The sequence below is a fragment of the Coregonus lavaretus genome, assembly GCF_964263955.1.
Source record: "Coregonus lavaretus genome assembly, chromosome: 17".
NCBI classification, from domain to species: Eukaryota; Metazoa; Chordata; class Actinopteri; order Salmoniformes; family Salmonidae; genus Coregonus; species Coregonus lavaretus.
In genome coordinates, this window is record NC_140004.1 from 3,395,515 (window position 1) to 3,417,714 (window position 22,200).

General features: G+C 44.6%; 1 protein-coding gene across 1 annotated transcript in view; it reads left to right on the plus strand.

Annotated features, from left to right (window-relative positions):
- The window catches only part of LOC311144828 (ataxin-2-like), a 42,169-nt gene that overhangs the window by 14,313 nt on the left and 5,656 nt on the right, over window positions 1–22,200 (plus strand). Inside the window, exons 4-13 of the mRNA XM_084180977.1 lie at window positions 2,356–2,427; window positions 5,167–5,317; window positions 8,464–8,606; window positions 8,889–8,980; window positions 9,157–9,354; window positions 10,722–10,888; window positions 17,115–17,294; window positions 17,509–17,685; window positions 17,960–18,067; window positions 18,369–18,439. Of these exons, the coding sequence (XP_084037103.1) occupies window positions 2,356–2,427; window positions 5,167–5,317; window positions 8,464–8,606; window positions 8,889–8,980; window positions 9,157–9,354; window positions 10,722–10,888; window positions 17,115–17,294; window positions 17,509–17,685; window positions 17,960–18,067; window positions 18,369–18,439 (1,359 nt within the window). The remainder of the gene's footprint in view (window positions 1–2,355; window positions 2,428–5,166; window positions 5,318–8,463; window positions 8,607–8,888; window positions 8,981–9,156; window positions 9,355–10,721; window positions 10,889–17,114; window positions 17,295–17,508; window positions 17,686–17,959; window positions 18,068–18,368; window positions 18,440–22,200) is intronic.

Here is a 22,200-nt window from a genome sequence, read left to right on the forward strand (position 1 = left end):
TTGGGTACATAGAATAAAGGGGGCAGTTCTCCTGGCGTTGTAGAAAAGATTCAGGGCATTATGTACAGAAAAGGATATGGAAGGATATGAGTACAGTTCAGGTAACCCTAAGCGTTGGGTAACAATGAAAGAGATAGCGTCATTGGAGGCATCGATTGAGCCGGTCTCGGCGTGTATGGGGGGTGGAACAAAGGAACTATATTAGGCAGTTTGAGAGGGACTAGGGGTTCTACAGTAAAATTGTATAATAAGAACTAACCCAAACAGCAATAGGCAAGGCATAATTGACATGTTAGAGAGGCATAAAGCAGTCACGGGTGTTATTAGAGAGAGCTAAGACACAACTGGAAATAGCGATAACGTTTGGGCTAAGACTAAACAGAATAAACAGGACAGGGTACCGTGTAAAGGAACAGTCCAGCAGGCATCAGCTGTGCAGCTGAGTGATCATAAGGTCCAGTGAACAGCAATATGTGAGTCCGAGAGCAGTTCAAATTGTTGCTTCAGCACAGCTAGCAGGGAGCACAGTTGTAGTTTGCGTGTGCTAGCGGGCCGGGCTGGCAGATGGATCTTCGTGGTCGTCGCAACGGGAAGCCTGTTGAAATCACATCAGACTATTTCGTCGGCAAACCAGTCGTGTTGGATCGGCGGGGCTCAGTGTCAACACTAGGAGGTCCCGTCCGGTTGAACAGAGAGGTAGATAGCCGGGAGATGGGCCTGAGGCTAGCTCAGGGCTAACTGGTGCTTGCTATAGGGCAATGGTAATCAGCCAACAACAGGTTGCAGCTAGCTAGCTGGTTGTGATGATCCGGCGCTAGGGTCCTGTGATTCCGGCAGAAAGTCCAATAAGCTCTGGGTCGATAGCACGCTGGGTCGATAGCACGCTGTGCAGACTGGCCGACGAATTGTCCAGGCTAGAGCTAGAGCTGGCTGGTGGATAGTGTAGGCCACGGACAGTGGTGAAGACGCTAACGGTGACTAATAACAGGTAGCCATTCAGATTGCGGCTACACTCGTTTCAGCTTACGGTTCTTGATGAAAGTTATAAAGAAATAATAGAATCCTTTCCACGTTGGGTGAGGCGGGTTGCAGGAAAGTATATTTAGTTAAAGAATGAAAGTAAAAATTGAGAAATATATACAAAATAGACAAAAAAAAACAAGAAACGGGATATTTACACAGGACGATGAAATAAAAGCGACCGCACTGCTACGCCATCTTGTTTTTTTTTGTGACAGGGTAGGAACCAAAGTGTTGGTCAGTGTTTCCCAGTGGACCCTAATTAATGTTACATTAAATGTTTTATCTTATTGTAGCTAAAATGTTAGTGCTTCGCCTATTCCTCTCTGATTTAGAATGTACCGTTGCACAAACAACTGATCAAGGCATACACCAGCACTGGTATCGGGATGTATTAGCTAGCTAGCTACGTTTGCTCTGACTAAGTACATTTAGCTAGCTAGCCAGCTAACTAGCGATTAGCATTAGTGGCTAACAATATTTATTTTAGCCTCAACTTGCTAAGAAAAGACAAACTAGCCGTTTCCAGACAGTAACATACACAAACTAATATTGTGCTTATAGAACTCTTGTGGATTTATATTAAGACGCAAAGTGGAAAGCAGCATCGTTGTCACCAACATCTGCAGCATTGCATCTGCTCTGCATCATTGACCATGCAGACTGTCACTGTGAGTGGTTGTTGTGACTCGGGATGGTAGAAAAGATGGCGGATAAATGAAGATAATTCACTCAGGTCATTTACCATTGAGAACAAAAGGTCAGTTCCAGTCTACTTAACGGGGTGGGTCTCCCTTAGACACCTATGCAATAGCAGCAGGGTCTACTTAGTTAATTTGACTTTCATTGAAACAGAAAAAAACAGCGAGTTTCTCTTCTGTCTCTGGTGGTAGCACAACAAACTGCTCTCCTTGAGTGACAGGGGGCAGGGCTTGGTGTTTGGAAGGAGAGAGGGAGAAGCAAACAGAGTAAACTATAAGAACTGACATTATTGCACGGGGCGGAGTGGCATAAGACATTTAACAAACCAAACATTGAAATACCGTTATACAAGGTAAAGTAAAAACCCAAACCAGCCCGTGCATCAATACCGGTATATAGTAAAATACGGTATACCGCCCAGCCCTAGTATGAACTACACATTGACACATCCAGCCCAAAGCGGGAGGTTTAAAAAATACTTACTTGTCACCAAAGTTATGGCGCATGTCTTTAAATGTGTTGTTCAGACTGCCAATGGAGTTACTTCCTAGCAGCAGTGCAAGGGTCATAGTTGATTTAAACAAAACAGTACAACTCATGTGTATGAAAATAACATGTTTTTCTCATTTGCAGGGATCCAAATGCGAACTGAAGGTTAAAAATGGATTGGTTTATGACGGAGTGTTTAAAACATATGGCCCAGAGGTAAGGAGGAGGATCACATAAAACAATGGCAACTCTTCAACATTCACCACAGTGGAATACATACAGCTCGGTCCTTTTTCCTATTAGGTGACAAGTCAGTAAATTGTTGTGGCTGGAGCAGTGTTCTATAACCTGAGGCCCAGCATATTTAATCTTTCTTGGTAATAAAAAATAAGGGTTACACAAAAAACAGTGGGCCTTAAGCCCTATTTGGATGGGATACGTTTTACTGGGGGAACGCAGGTAATGTAATTATGTGCACGAGGACAAATCACCACATTCGTAATTTTTGTTCCGTCCGAATCTGCTATGTCAGTAATTTTTGCTTGGCAGGAAGGTTATTATCCCAGCCCTAAAAACCTACACTGATAAAACGTACAGTATCCTGTGCGAATCCTCATCCCTGTGTTTTGAGGGATATTACAGAGTTTAACAAGTGCTGCACCCAGTTTGGGTAAGAACATGGTAATACATTGATGCTTAAAACAAAGTGCTATGCACGTAGCCTACAGATGAATGACCTGTTTTGTCATACAGTGAGGGAAAAAAGTATTTGATCCCCTGCTGATTTTGTACGTTTTCCCACTGACAAAGAAATGATCAGTCTATAATTTTAATGGTAGGTTTATTTGAACAGTGAGAGACAGAATAACAACAAAAAAATCCAGAAGAACGCAAAAACTTTATAAATTGATTTGCATTTTAATGAGGGAAATAAGTATTTGACCCCCTCTCAATCAGAAAGATTTCTGGCTCCCATGTGTCATTTATACAGGTAACGAGCTGAGATTAGGAGCACACTCTTAAAGGGAGTGCTCCTAATCTCAGTTTGTTACCTGTATGAAAGACACCTGTCCACGGAAGCAATCAATCAATCAGATTCCAAACTCTCCACCATGGCCAAGACCAAAGAGCTCTCCAAGGATGTCAGGGACAAGATTGTAGACCTACACAAGGCTGGAATGGGCTACAAGACCATCGCCAAGCAGCTTGGTGAGAAGGTGACAACAGTTGGTGAGATTATTCGCAAATGGAAGAAACACAAAAGAACTGTCAATCTCCCTCGGCCTGGGGCTCCATGCAAGATCTCACCTCGTGGAGTTGCAATGATCATGAGAACGGTGAGGAATCAGCCCAGAACTACATGGGAGGATCTTGTCAATGATCTCAAGGCAGCTAGGACCATAGTCACCAAGAAAACAATTGGTAACACACTACGCCTTGAAGGACTGAAATCCTGCAGCGCCCAAAAGGTCCCCCTGCTCAAGAAAGCACATATACATGCCCGTCTGAAGTTTGCCAATGAACATCTGAATGATTCAGAGGAGAACTGGGTGAAAGTGTTGTGGTCAGATGAGACCAAAATGGAGCTCTTTGGCATCAACTCAACTCGCTGTGTTTGGAGGAGGAGGAATGCTGCCTATGACCCCAAGAACACCATCCCCACCGTCAAACATGGAGGTGGAAACTTTATGCTTTGGGGGTGTTTTTCTTCTAAGGGGACAGGACAACTACACTGCATCAAAGGGACGATGGACAGGGCCATGTACCGTCAAATCTTGGGTGAGAACCTCCTTCCCTCAGCCAGGGCATTGAAAATGGGTCATAGATGGGTATTCCAGCATGACAATGACCCAAAACACACGGCCCAAGGCAACAAAGGAGTGGCTCAAGAAAAAGCACATTAAGGTCCTGGAGTGGCCTAGCCAGTCTTCAGACCTTAATCCCATAGAAAATCTGTGGAGGGAGCTGAAGGTTCGAGTTGCCAAACGTCAGCCTCAAAACCTTAATGACTTGGAGAAGATCTGCAAAGAGGAGTGGGACAAAATCCATCCTGAGGTGTGTGCAAACCTGGTGGCCAACTACAAGAAACGTCTGACCTCTGTGATTGCCAACAAAGGTTTTGCCACCAAGTGCTAAGTCATGTTTTGCAGAGGGGTCAAATACTTATTTCCCTCATTAAAATGCAAATCAATTGATAACATTTTTTACATGCGTTTTTCTGGATTCTTTTGTTGTTATTCTGTCTCTCACTGTTCAAATAAACCTACCATTAAAATTATAGACTGATAATTTCTTTGTCAGTGGGCAAACGTACAAAATCAGCAGGGGATCAAATACTTTTTTCCCTCACTGTATATCAACTTTCATAGTGCCATACTCTTCTTTTAAAAGATAAAGTGGACAATATTGTGCCAATTAATTGATAAATTGCCAAATAATTCAGGTAATTAAATGTCTGCATAGGTTACAGTTCATGGTTCTTATTGAAATACATTATTATTTAGACATTGGGCCTATATTTGAAATATCTTCACGCCTAGAAGAGCCTCCAGGCTTCTGTCATAACGGTCAATTGTTAATGAGGGGAAAAAAAGAATTACAGGGGCGGTTTTGTAAAAACAAATCCTGTCCGAATCGTCCACTGGAAAAACTGACATGCTGGGGTAATTATTACATAACCGACGTTCTATAGGAATACTAGTCCCGTGTGAATAGGGCTTTAGCCTAAATTCAACTTTAGGTTCAAGTTGAACAGCCTTGTCGTCCATTCATTTAGGGTAAATGCATTGCATGGCTCAGTTACTGACAGTGTTCATAATCTCACGTCAAGCACATAAAACCAAAATAAATGTAAAACATAACCATGTATTCCCTCCAGGAAGTAGGAGAACGTAAGAGTTTACAACCATAAGTGATTCAGCTCTCTCACCACTACACCATTCTTTGTCCACCCAGTGTGACCTGGTCCTGGATGCAGCCCACAGGAAGATCCCTAAGCCCAGCGTGGGCCCGCGACAGGAAGACATCATGGAGAGCATCATCTTCAAGGCTTCTGACGTGGTGGTGGTGCACTTCAGAGACGTGGACCTCAATTTTGCAAGTAAAAGTAAGGCCTACTGTCAATACCTATACACTTGTCACTGTCCCCTAAAAGACTGTCCCCAAAAGTTGACTGGATGCACAAATAAATGCTTATTTATTGGCCATCCCTCCTATGTGAAATGTTGTCGGGTCCGAGAAGTAGAGCTTAGAGCCGGATCATGTGTGGCTGAGTGCTCTGTGGTCAGTCATTGAGGAATAATCTGAAATATTGATTGCTCTGAATGTCTCGCAGGCACTGCAGGGGATCTCAATAAGGCTGAATGAATCCCATACATCTACAGTGCATTCGGAAAGGATTCAGACCCCTTCACTTTTTCCACATTTTGTTACGTTACAGCCTTATTCTAAAATTGATTAAGTTGTTTTTTCCCCTCATCAATCTACACACAATACCACATGATGACAAAGCAAAAACAGGTTTTTGGATTTTGAAAAAACTGAAATATCACATTTACATAAGTAATTCAGACCCTTTACTCAGTACTTTGTTGAAGCACCTTTGGCAGCGATTACAGCCTCGAGTCTTCTTGGGTATGACGCTACAAGCTTGGCACACCTGTATTTGGGGAGGTTCTCCCATTCTTCTCTGCAGATCCTCTCAAGCTCTGTCAGGTTGGATGGGGAGCGTCGCTGCACAGCTATTTTCAGGTCTCTCCAGAGATGTTCGATCGGGTTCAAGTCCGGGCTCTGGCTGGGCCACTCATGGACATTCAGAGACTTGTCCAGAAGCCACTCCTGTGTTGTCTTGACTGTGTGCTTAGGGTTGTTGTGCTGTTGGAAGGTGAACATTTTCCCCCAGTCTGAGGTCCTGAGCACTCTGGAGCAGGTTTTCATCAAGGATCTCTCTGTACTTTGCTCCGTTCATCTTTTCCTCGATCCTGACTAGTCTCCCAGTCCATGCCGCTGAAAAACATCCCCACAGCATGATGCTGCCACCACGCTTCACCGTAGGGATCGTGCCAGGCTTCCTCCAGACGTGACGCTTGGAATTCAGGCCAAAGAGTTCAATCTTGGTTTCATCAGACCAGATAATCTTGTTTCTCATGGTCTGAGAGTCCTTTAGGTGCCTTTTGGCAAACTCCAAGCGGGCTGTCATGTGCCTTTTTACTGAGGAGTGGCATCTGTCTGGCCACTACTATAAAGGCCTGATTGGTGGAATGCTGCAGAGATGGTTGTACTTCTGGAAGGTTCTCCCATCTCCACAGAGGAACTTTGGAGCTCTGTCAGAGTGACCATCAGGTTCTTTACGGCCGGCCAGCTCTATGAAGAGTCTTGGTGGTTCCAAACTTCTTCCATGTAAGAATGATGGAGGCCACTGTGTTCTTGGGTACCTTCAATGCTGCAGAAATGTTTTGGTACCCTTCCCCAGATCTGTGCCTCGACACAATCCTGTCTCGGAGCTCTACGGACAATTCCTTCGACATCATGGCTTGGTTTTTGCTCTGACATGCGCTGTCAACTGTGGGACCTTATATAGACAGGTGTGTGCCTTTCCAAATCATGTCCAATCAATTGAATTTACCACAGGTGGACTCTAATCAAGTTGTAGAAACATCTCAAGGATGATTAATGGAAACCGGATGCACCTGAGCTCAATTTCAAGTCTCATAGCAAAGGGTCTGAATACTTATGTAAATAAGGTATTTTTTTTTTTTTAGCAAAAAGGTATAAAAACCTGTTCACTTTGTCATTATGTGGTATTGTGTGTAGATTGATGAGGATTTTGTATTTATTTAATCAATTTTAGAATAAGGCTAAAATGTAACAAAGTGGAAAAAGTGAAGGTGTCTGAATACTTTCCAAATGCACTGTAAACCACCTCTAAACCTGTCATGACCCATACACCCCACAGTGAACTATGATAGACTCTTTCTGGGAGTTAGCATCTTGGATCAGTGTTCTTGTTGTAGCCAACCCAGTTTCTAGCTGACAAACGGCAAAGGTCACATGTTAAGGCTTGCACACGTCTGCCGATCGTTTTAAGGGCCACCCGCTGTAGACGTCTGACTGCTGTAATTTTCACACAATTCTACATGTAATATCGGTGCACACTCGGTTCGCAAATTACGTTCAGTGGCGCTAAGTACTCTTGGCCAGTAAACACTATTGCCGTGTCTGAGCCTTTAAATGCATACAATATTTCCAAATCGTGATGGCCATGTGCCATATTGAACAGGTAACCCATAACCTCATCAGTAACCCATTTGGTTTGAAGAGGAAAGAAACATAGCTAAGTGGTTGGAATGGAAACCTCAATATAGAGTGGTGCTTCAGGAAAAAGGTGGGGAAACCCAATAGGCTAGGTTTAGGCTACCCGTCTTCTCTCCACTGACCCTCTCTTCCATGTCTCTCTCCTCAAATGGGTGTAGTCTCTACTGACACAGGTAATATGTCTGTTTTCTGCTCTTGCACTTTTGTTTGTTGACGCGTACACATTTTCATTTTGAAAGGGACTGAACTGTAATATCTCAAAGGCTTTGAGGAAATGCAACCTCAGCTAATGGGCAATCCTCATATTTGACTTTCATCAGACTGTATTTCAATGGAGGACCCACCTGTACCCCCACCCAAATCTTGTTATTCTCTTAAGAGCTTTATTCTCAAAGTAAAGCCGGAGGGGTGATTTCAGAAAAACTAAGTGTGATTTGGACGAATCTATTGAATAAATGCAACTGAAACACATCAAAGTATTTACACAGGTGTACAACGCAAAGATTTGTGTTGATTTGTGCTGAAATATGGCACATTTAATTCTCTCTTCTGATCTCTAGTATAAGAATCTGGCTTGTGCATTCTAACATTCATTTTGCTTATTCATTCAATTCTGCCTGATCCCATTTCCAGGCAGGCCACAAGTCGTCCTACATGACTGCAATCTAAGTGCATGTTTTTTTTTGCTTACCCTCATTGATTTCTGTACTCATTCTCCTTAATGTCAACCCTATGATTTTGCTACCTCTGGGTTGTGACTGTCTAATGGTTAGCCTGACATGATCACTGCCAAAGCAGAGAGCGCACTTGGATCTTAGAACTGCACATCATGTGCTGTGTGTATGTGGTACCCTCTCGACACCTGCACAGTGTGTGTGTGTGTGTGGCCCCTCTGTTTGCATGCTGAATATAAATGTGAATGTGTGATGTAACATGTAGACAAGTTCACGGATACGGCGGTGGCGGTGAACAGCAGAATCAACGGGGAGCACAAGGAGAAGGACCTGGAGCCGTGGGACGGAGGGGAGCAGCAGCAGCAGCACGTCGTCTCAGGCAGCCTGGAGTCCCTGGACACAGACGTGGTATTGCTTTCCATTTAGTGCTCTGCATGTACCGGGGTGTATTCATTAGTGCACACTGTAGCAAAACGCTTTGCAACGGAATATGTTTTGCAACTAAAATGAGAGTTTCTGATTGGACAAATTCAGGCAGGTCCGTCGCCGTTTCGTTCCGTTTGCTACCATTTGGTTCCTAGTGAATTCACCCCTGTACTGTATCTCTCTCTGCTGCTGTTACTCCCCACTCACCATCAGTTTACCCCATCTGACCAACAACCTCTCTCTCTATCCTCTCTCTCTCTCCAGTCTAATGGATGGGACCCGAATGACATGTTCAAGTACAACGAAGAGCAGTACGGCATCAAGTCGACCTACGACAGCAGCCTGTCCACCTACACGTAAGCAGGACTCGCCTCTCTCACTCCACTCACGCCTCGTACAGGCACAGCCAGGTTTATCAAGTTTATCTCCTCATCCACTACCAGTGTGTAGCACCCACCTAGCTTTGTGTGTGTGTGTGTTTGGGGACGGGGGTGTGACTAAGTTTTGCCCTGTGCTGTGCTGCCCCATGCAGGGTCGCCCTGGAGCGGGATAACTCAGAGGAGTTCCTGAAGCGGGAGGCGCGGGCAGCCCAGCTGGCACAGGAGATCGAGGCCAGCGCTACCTACAAGGCCCGCGTGGCCCTGGAGGACGACGAGCGCACCGAGGAGGAGAAGTACTCAGCCGTGGTGCGCGGAGAGAGGGGAGAGAGGGAGCCACACACACTCAACAGGTGGGTCTCTCTGAGGGGGGATTTCAACATAATTATACTGAACAAAAATATAAACATGCAACCATTTTTTTGATTTTACTGAGTTACAGTTCATATAAGGAAATCAATTGAAATAAATTCATTAAACCCTAAGGTAGGGGCATGGATCAGAAAACCAGTCAGTATCTGGTGTGACCACCATTTGCCTCATGCAGCTCGACACATCTCCTTCGCATAGAGTTGATCAGGCTGTTGATTGTGGCCTGTGTAATGTTGTCCCACTCCTCTTCAATGGCTGTGTGAAGTTGCTGGATATTGGCGGGAGCTGGAACACGCTGTCGTACAAATCTATCCAGAGCATCCCAAAACATGCTCAATGGGTGACATGTCTGGTGAGTATGCAGGCCATGGAAGAACTGGGATATTTTCAGCTTCCAGGAATTGTTTACAGATCTATGCGACAGGGGCCGTGCATTATCATGCTCAAACATGAGGTAATGGCGGTGAATGAATGGCACGACAATGGGCCTCAGGATCTTGTCACGGTGTCTCTGTGCATTGAAATTGCCAGCGATAAAATGCAATTGTGTTCGTTGTCCGTAGCTTATGCCTGCATAAGCCCACCGCCACCATAAGGACACTGTTCACAACGTTGACATCAGCAAATCGCTCACCCACACAACGCCATACATGTGGTCTGCGGTTGTGAGGCCGGTTGGACGTACTGCCAAATTCTCTACAACGACGTTGTAGGCGGCTTATGGTAGAGAAATGAACATTCAATTCTATGGCAACAGCTCTGCCAATTGCACGCTCCCTCAAAACTTCAGACGTCTGTGGCATTGTGTTGTGTGACAAAACTGCACATTTTAGAGTTGCCTTTTATTGTTCCCAGCACAAGGTGCACCTGTGTAATGATCATGCTGTTTAATCAGCTCCTTGATATGCCACACCTGTCAGGTGGATAGATTATCTTGGCGAAGGAGAAATGCTCACTAACAGAGATGTAAACAAATTTGTGAACCAAATTTGAGAGAAATAAGCTTTTTTGTGCATATGGAACATTTCTGGGATATTTTATTTCAGCTCATGAAACATGGGACCAAAATGTACATGTTGCGTTTTATATTTTTGTTCAGTGTAAATAGTTGATGGTTGTAAGGGTTGCTACATCCATGTTCAGCCAGTCACTCGTAACTCGCTCCTTTGGTCATGCAGGGTTAGCATACTGGCATACTGCAGTGTCTTCAAGCTCTTGTTCCATTGTGGACAGTTCAGAAGCAGGCTTGTAGGTTTATTGCTGGATTCCACCACCAATTCACACCTCTGATTTGACATTGTGGTAGTTGCATTCGTTTGTAACTTTTCCACCTGGGTCTCTGATCTAGAGAAAACAAGTACATTCCCCCGGGCCAGAGGAACAGAGAGGGGATGTCATGGGGAGCGGGTCGTCAGAACTCCCCCAGGTTGGTCCAGAGCAGCAGTGGACCTCCGCGGCCCGGTCCACATGACTACAGCCCCAGCTCTGGAGCCGACCAGCGGGTTGTCAACGGAGGTAAGGACCCCCTGCACCCTAGCGCACGGAACAATAATGACACCACACAATCACTGAATGAGAAAGCACTATTGTCAAAGCTAGAGGAAGTCTGCGTGTTGGGTCACCCTGGGAGAATCGCAATTGCATTTCCTTGATTCCTTGTGTCATCTCGCCTCCTTCTAAAAACCTATTAGATGAGGTCAGAGGGGAGGGACCTCTGACCTTCTCATCCAATGGGTTTTGAGAAGGAGGTGATGAGAGAGGACATGAGGAATCAAGGAAATGCAATTGAGATTCTCCCCCTGATTGGGTTGTTACAGGCATCCTGTAGAGGTTAAAGGGCAGTTGTGTGGACATCTCTTTGGCTGTCCTTGCATGGGCCCATCTCACAGTCCTGAATCTACCCAATCCATTTTCAGCTTCCTTATTTTCAGTTCACCGGTATGCTTAACATTTCTATCGACACGTCGCTTGAATTTAAATCCTTTTCTTTTCCCGAAATGCAACATTTTAGTTAAGACGTTCACCTGTAGGATTCAGGTTATTCTGACACAGAATAAGCACTGTGCAAAGAGCAAAAAATGTAAACTTCATTTAATCATGCAGTGTGATTTAATTTAAAACCTTTCTTCAACAATGAGTATCTCCATGGAAGGTGCTTGTTAGTCCAGGCCTATGTTTAATCTGTATCTGCCAAACTGGCCCATATTGGTTTGGCCTCGAGTTTCAGGGACTATTCTGTTGGGGTCATCTACTCATCCTCTTATCCAAAAACCTTCATTGCATGCATCTCGGCCTACATGAACATTTCTAATGTCAGTTGAGTTTAATTTCCTGAAATGTCCTGTTGTTCTGCACCTGTTTAAGTTTCTTTGACCTTTTTCAAGTGTATACTGTTTCAATCAGAAAATCACTGGAGTTCATTCTTCTTTGCTACGCTGTTCCTCTCCCTCTCTACCTGAACCCTCCTCCACCTTTCCTTGAATCACCCTCCTTTTCCTCATAGACCTCATCCTTCCTCTTTACCCCTTCTCCCTATTATATGTCATTATTTATTATTTGACCTCTTTCTGTCTTTGCTTTCTCTTGTTTTCCCTTATTTCTCCTCCTCGTCTCATTCTCCATTTGTCCCTATTAGGTGCCGCCTCCTGGCCATCTCCCTCCTCGCGTCCTCCTTTTTGCTACCAGTCAGGGCCCTCCTCTCTCCCAACCAGGGTGGCCACACCCACCCGGCCTCCCTCCAGACCCCCCTCGCGGCCTTCCCGGCCCCCGTCTCACCCCTCCGCTCACGGCGCTCCAGCTCTCGTCTACACTATGCCCAATAGACTCATGTCCTCCGAAGGTAGCTACCTCCCTCCCAACACACAGAGCCACATGCACCGCTGGGCTCACTGGACTAGGCTGATACTGGGTTAGCTGTGCTACTGCAACACTTTTTTTGGTGTGTTTTTGTCTTTGCCTTACCTCCTCTCGCTCTCTCTTTCTCGCTGTCTCCCCTCTCCTCAACTCACACAGATTGCATTGTGGTGTGAATTGTGTGTGGTGTTGTTGGTCACTGATGGCAGTCTCTCCAGGGGGCTGGGTCTCTGTGTGTCTCACTCACCGGTAACACTCCCATGTGTGGCATTGAAACCAGTATGAACTGGTGAAAGTCTTGTTGTTGTCAGGCAGACTTGTGAGTGCTTACAGTGAGGGAAAAAAGTATTTGATCCCCAGCTGATTTTTTATGTTTACCCACTGACAAAGAAATGATCAGTCTATAATTTTAATAGTAGGTTTATTTGAACTGTGAGAGACAGAATAACAACAACAAAATCCAGAAAAACGCATGTCAACATTTTTATAAATTGATTTGCATTTTAATGAGGGAAATAAGTATTTGACCCCCTCTCAATCAGAAAGATTTCTGGCTCCCAGGTGTCTTTTATACAGGTAACGAGCTGAGATTAGGAGCACACTCTTAAAGAGAGTGCTCCTAAACTCAGTTTGTTACCTGTATAAAAGACACCTGTCCACAGAAGCAATCAATCAATCAGATTCCAAACTCTCCACCATGGCCAAGGCCAAAGAGCTCTCCAAGGATGTCAGGGACAAGATTGTAGACCTACACAAGGCTGGAATGGGCTACAAGACCATCGCCAAGCAGCTTGGTGAGAAGGTGAGAAACAGTTGGTGCGATTATTCGCAAATGGAAGAAACACAAAAGAACTGTCAATCTCCCTCGGCCTGGGGCTCCATGCAAGATCTCACCTCGTGGAGTTGCAATGATCATGAGAACGGTGAGGAATCAGCCCAGAACTACACAGGAGGATCTTGTCAATGATCTCAAGGCAGCTGGGACCATAGTCACCAAGAAAACAATTGGTAACACACTACGCCATGAAGGACTGAAATCCTGCAGCGCCCGCAAGGTCCCCCTGCTCAAGAAAGCACATATACAGGCCCGTCTGAAGTTTGCCAATGAACATCTGAATGATTCAGAGGAGAACTGGGTGAAAGTGTTGTGGTCAGATGAGACGAAAATGGAGCTCATTGGGATCAACTCAACTCGCCGTGTTTGGAGGAGGAGGAATGCTACCTATGACCCCAAGAACACCATCCCCAACGTCAAACATGGAGGTGGAAACATTATGCTTTGGGGGTGTTTTTCTGCTAAGGGGACAGGACAACTTCACCGCATCAAAGGGACGATGGATGGGGCCATGTACTGTCAAATCTTGGGTGATAACCTCCTTCCCTCAGCCAGGGCATTGAAAATGGGTAGTGGATGGGTATTCCAGCATGACAATGACCCATAACACACGGCCAAGGCAACAAAGGGGTGGCTCAAGAAGAAGCACATTAAGGTCGTGGAGTGGCCTAGCCAGTCTCCAGACCTTAATCCCATAGAAAATCTGTGGAGGGAGCTGAATGTTCGAGTTGCCAAACGTCAGCTTCGAAACCTTAATGACTTGGAGAAGATCTGCAAAGAGGAGTCGGACAAAATCCCTCCTGAGATGTGTGCAAACCTGGTGGCCAACTACAAGAAACGTCTGACCTCTGATTGCCAACAAGGGTTTTGCCACCAAGTACTAAGTCATGTTTTGCAGAGGGGTCAAATACTTATTTCCCTCATTAAAATGCAAATTAATTTATAACATTTTTGACATGCGTTTTTCTGGATTATTTTGTTGTTATTCTGTCTCTCACTGTTCAAATAAACCTACCATTAAAATTATAGACTGATCATGTCTTTGTCAGTGGGCAAACATACAAAATCAGCAGGGGATCAAATTCTTTTTTCCCTCACTGTATGTCCACTGGGTGAATTGATGGCCATTTTATTGTTGAAGGAAAAAGGGTGTATGTATTCCTGATCAATGTTTCCCCTAGGATTATTTTCAGCAGTGGTGGCAAAGTTATTGTGGTGGGGAGCGTGGTATTGGGTGTCCGTGTGGGCATGTCCAATGGCGGCGTCTCCAAACAAACATTTGAGGCCCTCTTGGCTGCAGAGACAAAATGTATATGTTTTAAAGCGAATTTCCTGCAATTCTACATATTCTGTCATGGGGCTGAGAGAAAGAATTGCAGTTTAAAAGCCAATTTCCTGGAGTTCTACACATTTTCCCCATGGCTTATGCCGTGTTCTTATGCTATCTGAGTGACTCAAACATTATAACAAAGTCAGTGGAGGCCCCATGCCACAACATTTTGGGAATTTTAGATTCTCCTGACTGTCTAGTTTTTATTTTGGTGGTTGTTAGTTCTCAAAGATGATCTTATAAAAATATATAGGTCCATTTATCTTTTCATTTTTTTGTCATTTAAATTTACACTGAAAACGTTTTACTATCCTGAAAATTATTTTCTAAAGTACATTTAATACAGTCCATTTGGAAAGTATTTTCCACATTTTGTTACGTTACAGCCTTATTCTAAAATGAATTAAATACATATTTTTCCTTGTCAATCTACACACAATGCCCCATAGTGACAAAGTGAAAACAGGTTTTTAGACATTTTTGCAAATGTATTAAAAAGAAAAAACAGATACCTTATTTACATAAGTATTCAGACCCTTTGCTATGAGACTCAATTGAGCTCAGGTGCATCCTGTTTCCATTGATCATCCTTTATATTTCTACAACTTGATTGGAGTCCACCTGTGGTAAATTCAATTGATTGGATATGATTTGGAAAGGCACACACCTGTCTATATAATGTCCCACAGTTGACAATGCATGTCACAGCAAAAACCAAGCTATGAGGTCGAATAAATTGTCCGTAGAGCTCCAAGACAGGATTGTGTCGAGGCACAGATCTGGGGAAGGGTACCAAAAAATGTCTGCAGCATAGAAGGTCCCCAAGAACAAAGTGGCCTCCATCATTCTTACATGGAAGATGTTTGGAACCACCAAGACTCTTCCTAGAGCTGGCCGGCCGGCCAAACTGAGCAATCTGGGGAGGTGACCAAGAACCCGATGGTCACTCTGACAGAGCTCCAGAGTTCTTCTGTGGGGATGGGGGAACCTTCCAGAAGGCCTTTATGGTGGAGTGGCCAGAAGGAAGCCACTCCTCAGTAAAAGGCACATGACAACACGCTTGGAGTTTGCCAAAAGGCACCTAAAGAACTCTCAGACCATGAGAAACAAGATTCTCTGGTCTGATGAAACCAAGATTGAACTCTTTGGCCTGAATGCCAAGCGTCACGTCTGGAGGAAACCTGGCACCAACCCTGCGGTTAAGCATGGTGGAGGCAGCATCATGCTGTGGGGATGTTTTCCAGTGGCAGGCGACTGGGAGACTATTCAGGATCGAGGGAAATATAAACGGAGCAAAGTACAGAGAGATCCTTGATGAAAACCTGCTCCAGAGCGCTCAGGACCTCAGACTGGGGCGAAGGTTTACCTTCCAACAGGAACACGATCCTAAGCACACAGCCAAGACAACGCAGGAGTGGCTTCGGGACAAGTCTCTGAATGTCCTTGAGTGGCCCAGCCAGAGCCCGGACTTGAACCCGATCGAACATCTCTGTAGTGACCTGAAAATAGCTGTGCAGCGACGCTCCCCATCCAACCTGACAGAGCTTGAGAGGATCTGCAGAGAAGAATGGGAGAAACTCCCCAAATACAGGTGTGCCAAGCTTGTAGCGTCATACCCAAGAAGACTTGAGGCTGTAATCGCTGCCAAAGGTGCTTCTGAATACTTATGTAAATGTTATATTTCAATTTATTTTATAAATTTACAAAATAACGTTTTTGCTTTGTCATGATGGGGTATTGTGTGTAGATTGAGGAAAAAACTATTTAATCAATTTTAGAATATGGCTGTAACGTAACAATATGGAAAAAGTGAAGGGGTCTGAATACTTCTGTACAAGGTTCTCCCATCTTCACAGAGGAGCTCTGTCAGAGTGACCATCGGGTTCTTGGTCACCTCCCTGACCAAGGCCCTTCTCCCCCAATTGTTCAGTTTGGCCGGGCGGCCAGCTCTAGGAAGAGTCTTGTGGGTTCCAAACTCAATTTAAGAATTTTAGAATAAGGCTCTAACGTAACAAAATGTGGAAAAAGTGAAGGGGTCTTAATACTCTCCGAATGCATTGTATACCTTTTTTGGGGGGGCTTGGAGGAAGTGGCGATTGGCTGCCCAGCCGTTGCTAAATGACTATAGGGGAAACACTGTCATGTTATTCATTATTTCGTGATATCCAATTGGTAGTTAGTCTTATCCCATCGCTGCAACTCCCATACGGTGAAGGTCGAGAGCCATGCGTCCCCCGAAACACGACCCCGCCAAGCCGTACTGCTTCTTGACACTCCTCGCTTAGCCCGGAAGCCAGCCGCACCAATGTGTCGGAGGAAACACTGTACAGCTGGCGACCGAAGCCAACAAGTTGTCGCTAGAGCGCGATGGGACAAGGACATCCCAGCCGGCCAAACCCTCCCCTAACCCGGACGGCGCTGGGCCAATTGTGCGCAGCCTCGTGTCTCCCGGTCGCGGCCGGCTGCGACAGAGCCCGGGATCGAACCCGGGTCTGTAGTGACGCCTCTAGCACTGCAATGCAGTGCCTTAGACCGCCGCGCCACTCGGGTGGCCCGCAGCTAATTTCATTTAACCTTTTATTTAGGCAGGGGGAGACCCTGCTATCCCTGGTCTAACAGACTGAGCATTACTGGTACTAATGAATGATTGCAGTCCCTACCTCCGCTTCTTCACCCTTCTGTCTAAATGATGTGATGTCTCACGACAAGCTCTCTCCCTCCAGGCCCTCCCAGGATGTCACCGAAGACACAGCGCGCCCCACGCACTCACAGAGTTCCCCCTGGGTGTAGAGTCCCTCCGGGAGTAGACTTCATGCACCACAATGCTCCAGGAGAGGTGCCCGTGCCCCCGCCAACCCGCAGCAGCTCTTCCGGTGGCACCTGGTCTTCCGTGGTCAGCGGGGGTAAGAGACCACTCTGTCTGTAAGGATTGGGATGGGAATGACGCCCCCTGGCAAAAAAGCTTGGATTGTTACAGAAATGTTACTCAAATAGCCACTGCGTGGTCATAGTAGGTTTGTGTGTATTATAGCTGTGAAGGCTATGTAGTGCAAGGGATGTAGCTCTGTGTGACTTGTGTAGATGTTGGTTAATGGCGTTCGTTGCTCTCTCCTACAGCACACAGACCTCGCTCCCCTCGGCAGAACAGCATGGGCGGGGCCTCCCCTGGCCCCTCCTCCCTCCCCTTGCCCCTGACTGGGACCACCCCCGTAGAACCTGTTACCACGCCATCAGCCTCATCACCCACTGCTGCTAGCCCCGCCCCCAATATGGCCGCCACTCCCTCAGCAGAGGGTAAGTCTGTTTGCCACATCCATGCAGACTCTTTTTTTTATACGTAGAACATTTTGGGAAGAGTTGATACACAATGGTGAAATTGTGACCCACCCCTTTGCTGTGCTTGAGTAGCAAATGTGGCTCTGAAGCACTGACTATAACCTGAAGCTGCGCCAAAGTCAAGCATTGGTCACTTTTCCACACCGTCTGAAACAAAGCAGTTTGCTAGGCCGCACTCGACGATAGAACGGAGGATGATGACTCTTTTCCTCTCTTTCTTCCCTCGATATAGCAAAAGAGTCTCGTGTCCAGGAGACGAGACAGAACTCCCCTACGGCCAACAAGGAGAACGTGAAGCCCCTGGAGAGCCCCCCTAGTATCAGCAGACCCCTCTCTAAAGGTCTGCAGCATGGACACAGCTCACATTTTAGGGAGATTGCATTTCAAAGTCTCAAATGAAACTGTGCATTTCTGTATCGGTGAAATGATCAATGTCACTCCTCTCTCCCTCTCTCCCTCTCTCCCTCGCTTTATTTCTTGTCCTCTCTCGCTCACTCTCTCGCTCTCTTCTCTCTCTCTCTCTCTCTCTCTCTCTCTCTCTCTCTCTCTTCTCTCTCTCTCTCTCTCTCTCTCTCTCTCTCTCTCTCTCTCTCTCTCTCTCTCTTATCTCTCTCTCTCTCTCTCTCTCTCTCTCTCTGCAGGACCCCCCTCCATGGCACCAGACCACAGAAAACAAATAGACAACCTAAAAAAATTTAGTGTAGATTTTAGGGTAAGTTAGGTGTCCTCACTATCAGGCATTTATTGAAGAGTCACTTTCCTTCAGCAAGAAGTATTGACAGTAAAATACAGAAGATGTCGCAAAAAATGTTAGGGTGTTTCTCAATATGCATACTACTGTCTCCACACTCATGTTCCGAGTGCATTCTCCACAGACGTTCTCTTGCATAAAATATTACATTTGATAGGGTGTCCAATCAAAAACACATATTTTTACCAATGGGTAAAATAATGTTAATTGTGTAGATAATCCTCTAAGAAACCCAGTGGTCCAAATCTCATGTCGCTATCATAATCCGTTCAAAGGTTTTTACCCATGTAGATGGCCAGAAATAGGGTGACTAAATCAATGGAGGCCAGAGGAAAAAAGTGGTCAGAAATCAAGAAAATTGCATTGTGTCAGCTAGGCTGGATTCTGTGCAAGAATTAATGCTACTTGCAACCTGACAGGCTCACTTTCCTGTTGAACTTGTCATCTTCTCCGCAGGATATAAAATAATATAGCGGTAAGATGGTTATCAATTTTGAGATATGACATGTAGTATTTTCATATTTTAGTATATGCTTTTCATATTAATTCAAAATTCCAGTTTTTTTTAAAGGTTTCTCACAAAAACAAGCGTATCTCTGTGAGATGTCAACGGAGCACTGAGCATATACCAAGCTTTTTATTTTCAAAGCCTTTTCCATTTAATTCAGCTCGTGTCATGCTAATTGTTATTTTTGCAACCTGTGGAAACAACTTTAAAGACGACGGCCAAAAAATGTAAAATCCTCAAAAGATGTTACGCGAAACCTGCACCTTATCGGATGTACAGTGGGGAAAAAAAGTATTTAGTCAGCCACCAATTGTGCAAGTTATCCCACTTAAAAAGATGAGAGGCCTGTAATTTTCATCATAGGTACACGTCAACTATGACAGACAAATTTAGAATTTTATTTTCAGAAAATCACATTGTAGGATTTTTAATGAATTTATTTGCAAATTATGGTGGAAAATAAGTATTTGGTCACCTACAAACAAGCAAGATTTCTGGCTCTCACAGACCTGTAACTTCTTCTTTAAGAGGCTCCTCTGTCCTCCACTCGTTACCTGTATTAATGGCACCTGTTTGAACTTGTTATCAGTATAAAAGACACCTGTCCACAACCTCAAACAGTCACACTCCAAACGCCACTATGGCCAAGACCAAAGAGCTGTCAAAGGACACCAGAAACAAAATTGTAGACCTGCACCAGGCTGGGAAGACTGAATCTGCAATAGGTAAGCAGCTTGGTTTGAAGAAATCAACTGTGGGAGCAATTATTAGGAAATGGAAGACATACAAGACCACTGATAATCTCCCTCGATCTGGGGCTCCATGCAAGATCTCACCCCGTAGGGTCAAAATGATCACAAGAACGGTGAGCAAAAATCCCAGAACCACACGGGGGGACCTAGTGAATGACCTGCAGAGAGCTGGGACCAAAGTAACAAAGCCTACCATCAATAACACACTACGCCGCCAGGGACTCAAATCCTGCAGTGCCAGACGTGTCCCCCTGCTTAAGCCAGTACATGTCCAGACCCGTCTGAAGTTTGCTAGAGTGCATTTGGATGATCCAGAAGAGGATTGGGAGAATGTCATATTGTCAGATGAAACCAAAATAGAACTTTTTGGTAAAAACTCAACTCGTCGTGTTTGGAGGACAAAGAATGCTGAGTTGCATCCAAAGAACACCATACCTACTGTGAAGCATGGGGGTGGAAACATCATGCTTTGGGACTGTTTTTCTGCAAAGGGACCAGGACGACTGATCCGTGTAAAGGAAAGAATGAATGGGGCCATGTATCGTGAGATTTTGAGTGAAAACCTCCTTCCATCAGCAAGGGCATTGAAGATGAAACGTGGCTGGGTCTTTCAGCATGACAATGATCCCAAACACACCGCCCGGGCAACGAAGGAGTGGCTTCGTAAGAAGCATTTCAAGGTCCTGGAGTGGCCTAGCCAGTCTCCAGATCTCAACCCCATAGAGAATCTTTGGAGGGAGTTGAAAGTCTGTGTTGCCCAGCAACAGCCCCAAAACATCACTGCTCTAGAGGAGATCTGTATGGAGGAATGGGCCAAAATGCCAACAACAGTGTGTGAAAACCTTGTGAAGACTTACAGAAAACGTTTGACCTGTGTCATTGCCAACAAAGGGTATATAACAAAGTATTGAGAAACTTTTGTTATTGACCAAATACTTATTTTCCACCATAATTTGCAAATAAATTCATTAAAAATCCTACAATGTGATTTTCAGGATTTTTTTTCTCATTTTGTCTGTCATAGTTGACGTGTACCTATGATGAAAATTACAGGCCTCTCTCATCTTTTTAAGTAGGAGAACTTGCACAATTGGTGGCTGACTAAATACTTTTTTCCCCCACTGTATTTGGTTACGAAATCTGACTTTTCAGATATAATCTTAATGATATGTTAATGAAAGACCCCACTGAACGATTCAGAACATGATTAATCATATTTTTCTTGGTTAAACGTATTTTAGAACATGAGGAAGTGAAATTTAATCACCGAAGTGCGTTTTCACCCACTCTGGGCAGAGTGGATGGACACCCTACATTTGAGAAGCACTGCTGTACTACCTCACGCTGGCTGCACCTCACCATTTTACTGAATATTTTTTCCAGCCACGACAATGGCAATAGAAACTAAACAAGATATACACAAAGCAAATGTTTTACTTCATAATTATCGGCTAGCTGTATGTGAATCGTAATAATCTATCTAGCCAGCTAGTTGAACAGGCAAACACAACCTAAAACTAATGTTATGCAAGTTAGATGACTTGCAGTCAATTCTTCGTTGGTAGCTAGCTACCAATTCTTTGTTGATAGCTAGCTAGCCCTATTGACTTACTATGGGCTTGCGATCTACGCAAACTACAGTGGGTATTGTAGGCAGGTAAACATGCCAAAATTAACACAGTATGTATTCATTAACACATCAAGATAAAATATTGTAGTTGGGCAACAATGAGATGTTAATGGGCAACATTTCTTTCTGAAGTGAGTTTATTTCCTCTCGCTTCAGCTAAAATAATGTCTGCCATTGATTTCAAGAAATTTAGCGTAGTTTTTTACGTGGTTGCATCATATTTCTGTGTATACTTTCCGGTGAAGCTTGCATCGACGCATGCTTCAAAATACACTACCTGTCAAACGTTTTAGAACACCTACTCATTCAAGAGTTTTTCTTTATTTTTACTATTTTCTACATTGTAGAATAATAGTGAAGACATCAAAACTATGAAATAACACATATGGAATCATGTAGCAATAACCAAATAAGTGTTAAACAAATCAAAATATATTTTATATTTAAGATTCTTCAAATAGCCACCCTTTGCCTTGATGACGGCTTTGCACACTCTTGGCATTCTCTCAACCAGCTTCACCTGGAATGCTTTTCCAACAGTCTTGAAGGAGTTCCCACATATGCTGAGCACTTGTTGGCTGCTTTTCCTTCACTCTGCGGTCCGACTCATCCCAAACCATCTCAATATGGTTGAGGTCGGGGGGATTGTGGAGGCCAGGTCATCTGATGCAGCACTCCATCACTCTCCTTCTTGGTAAAATAGCCCTTACACAGCCTGGAGGTGTGTTGGGTCATTGTCCTGTTGAAAAACAAATGATAGTCCCACTAAACCCAAACCAGATGGGATGGCGTATCAATATAGAATGCTGTTGTAGACATGCTGGTTAAGTGT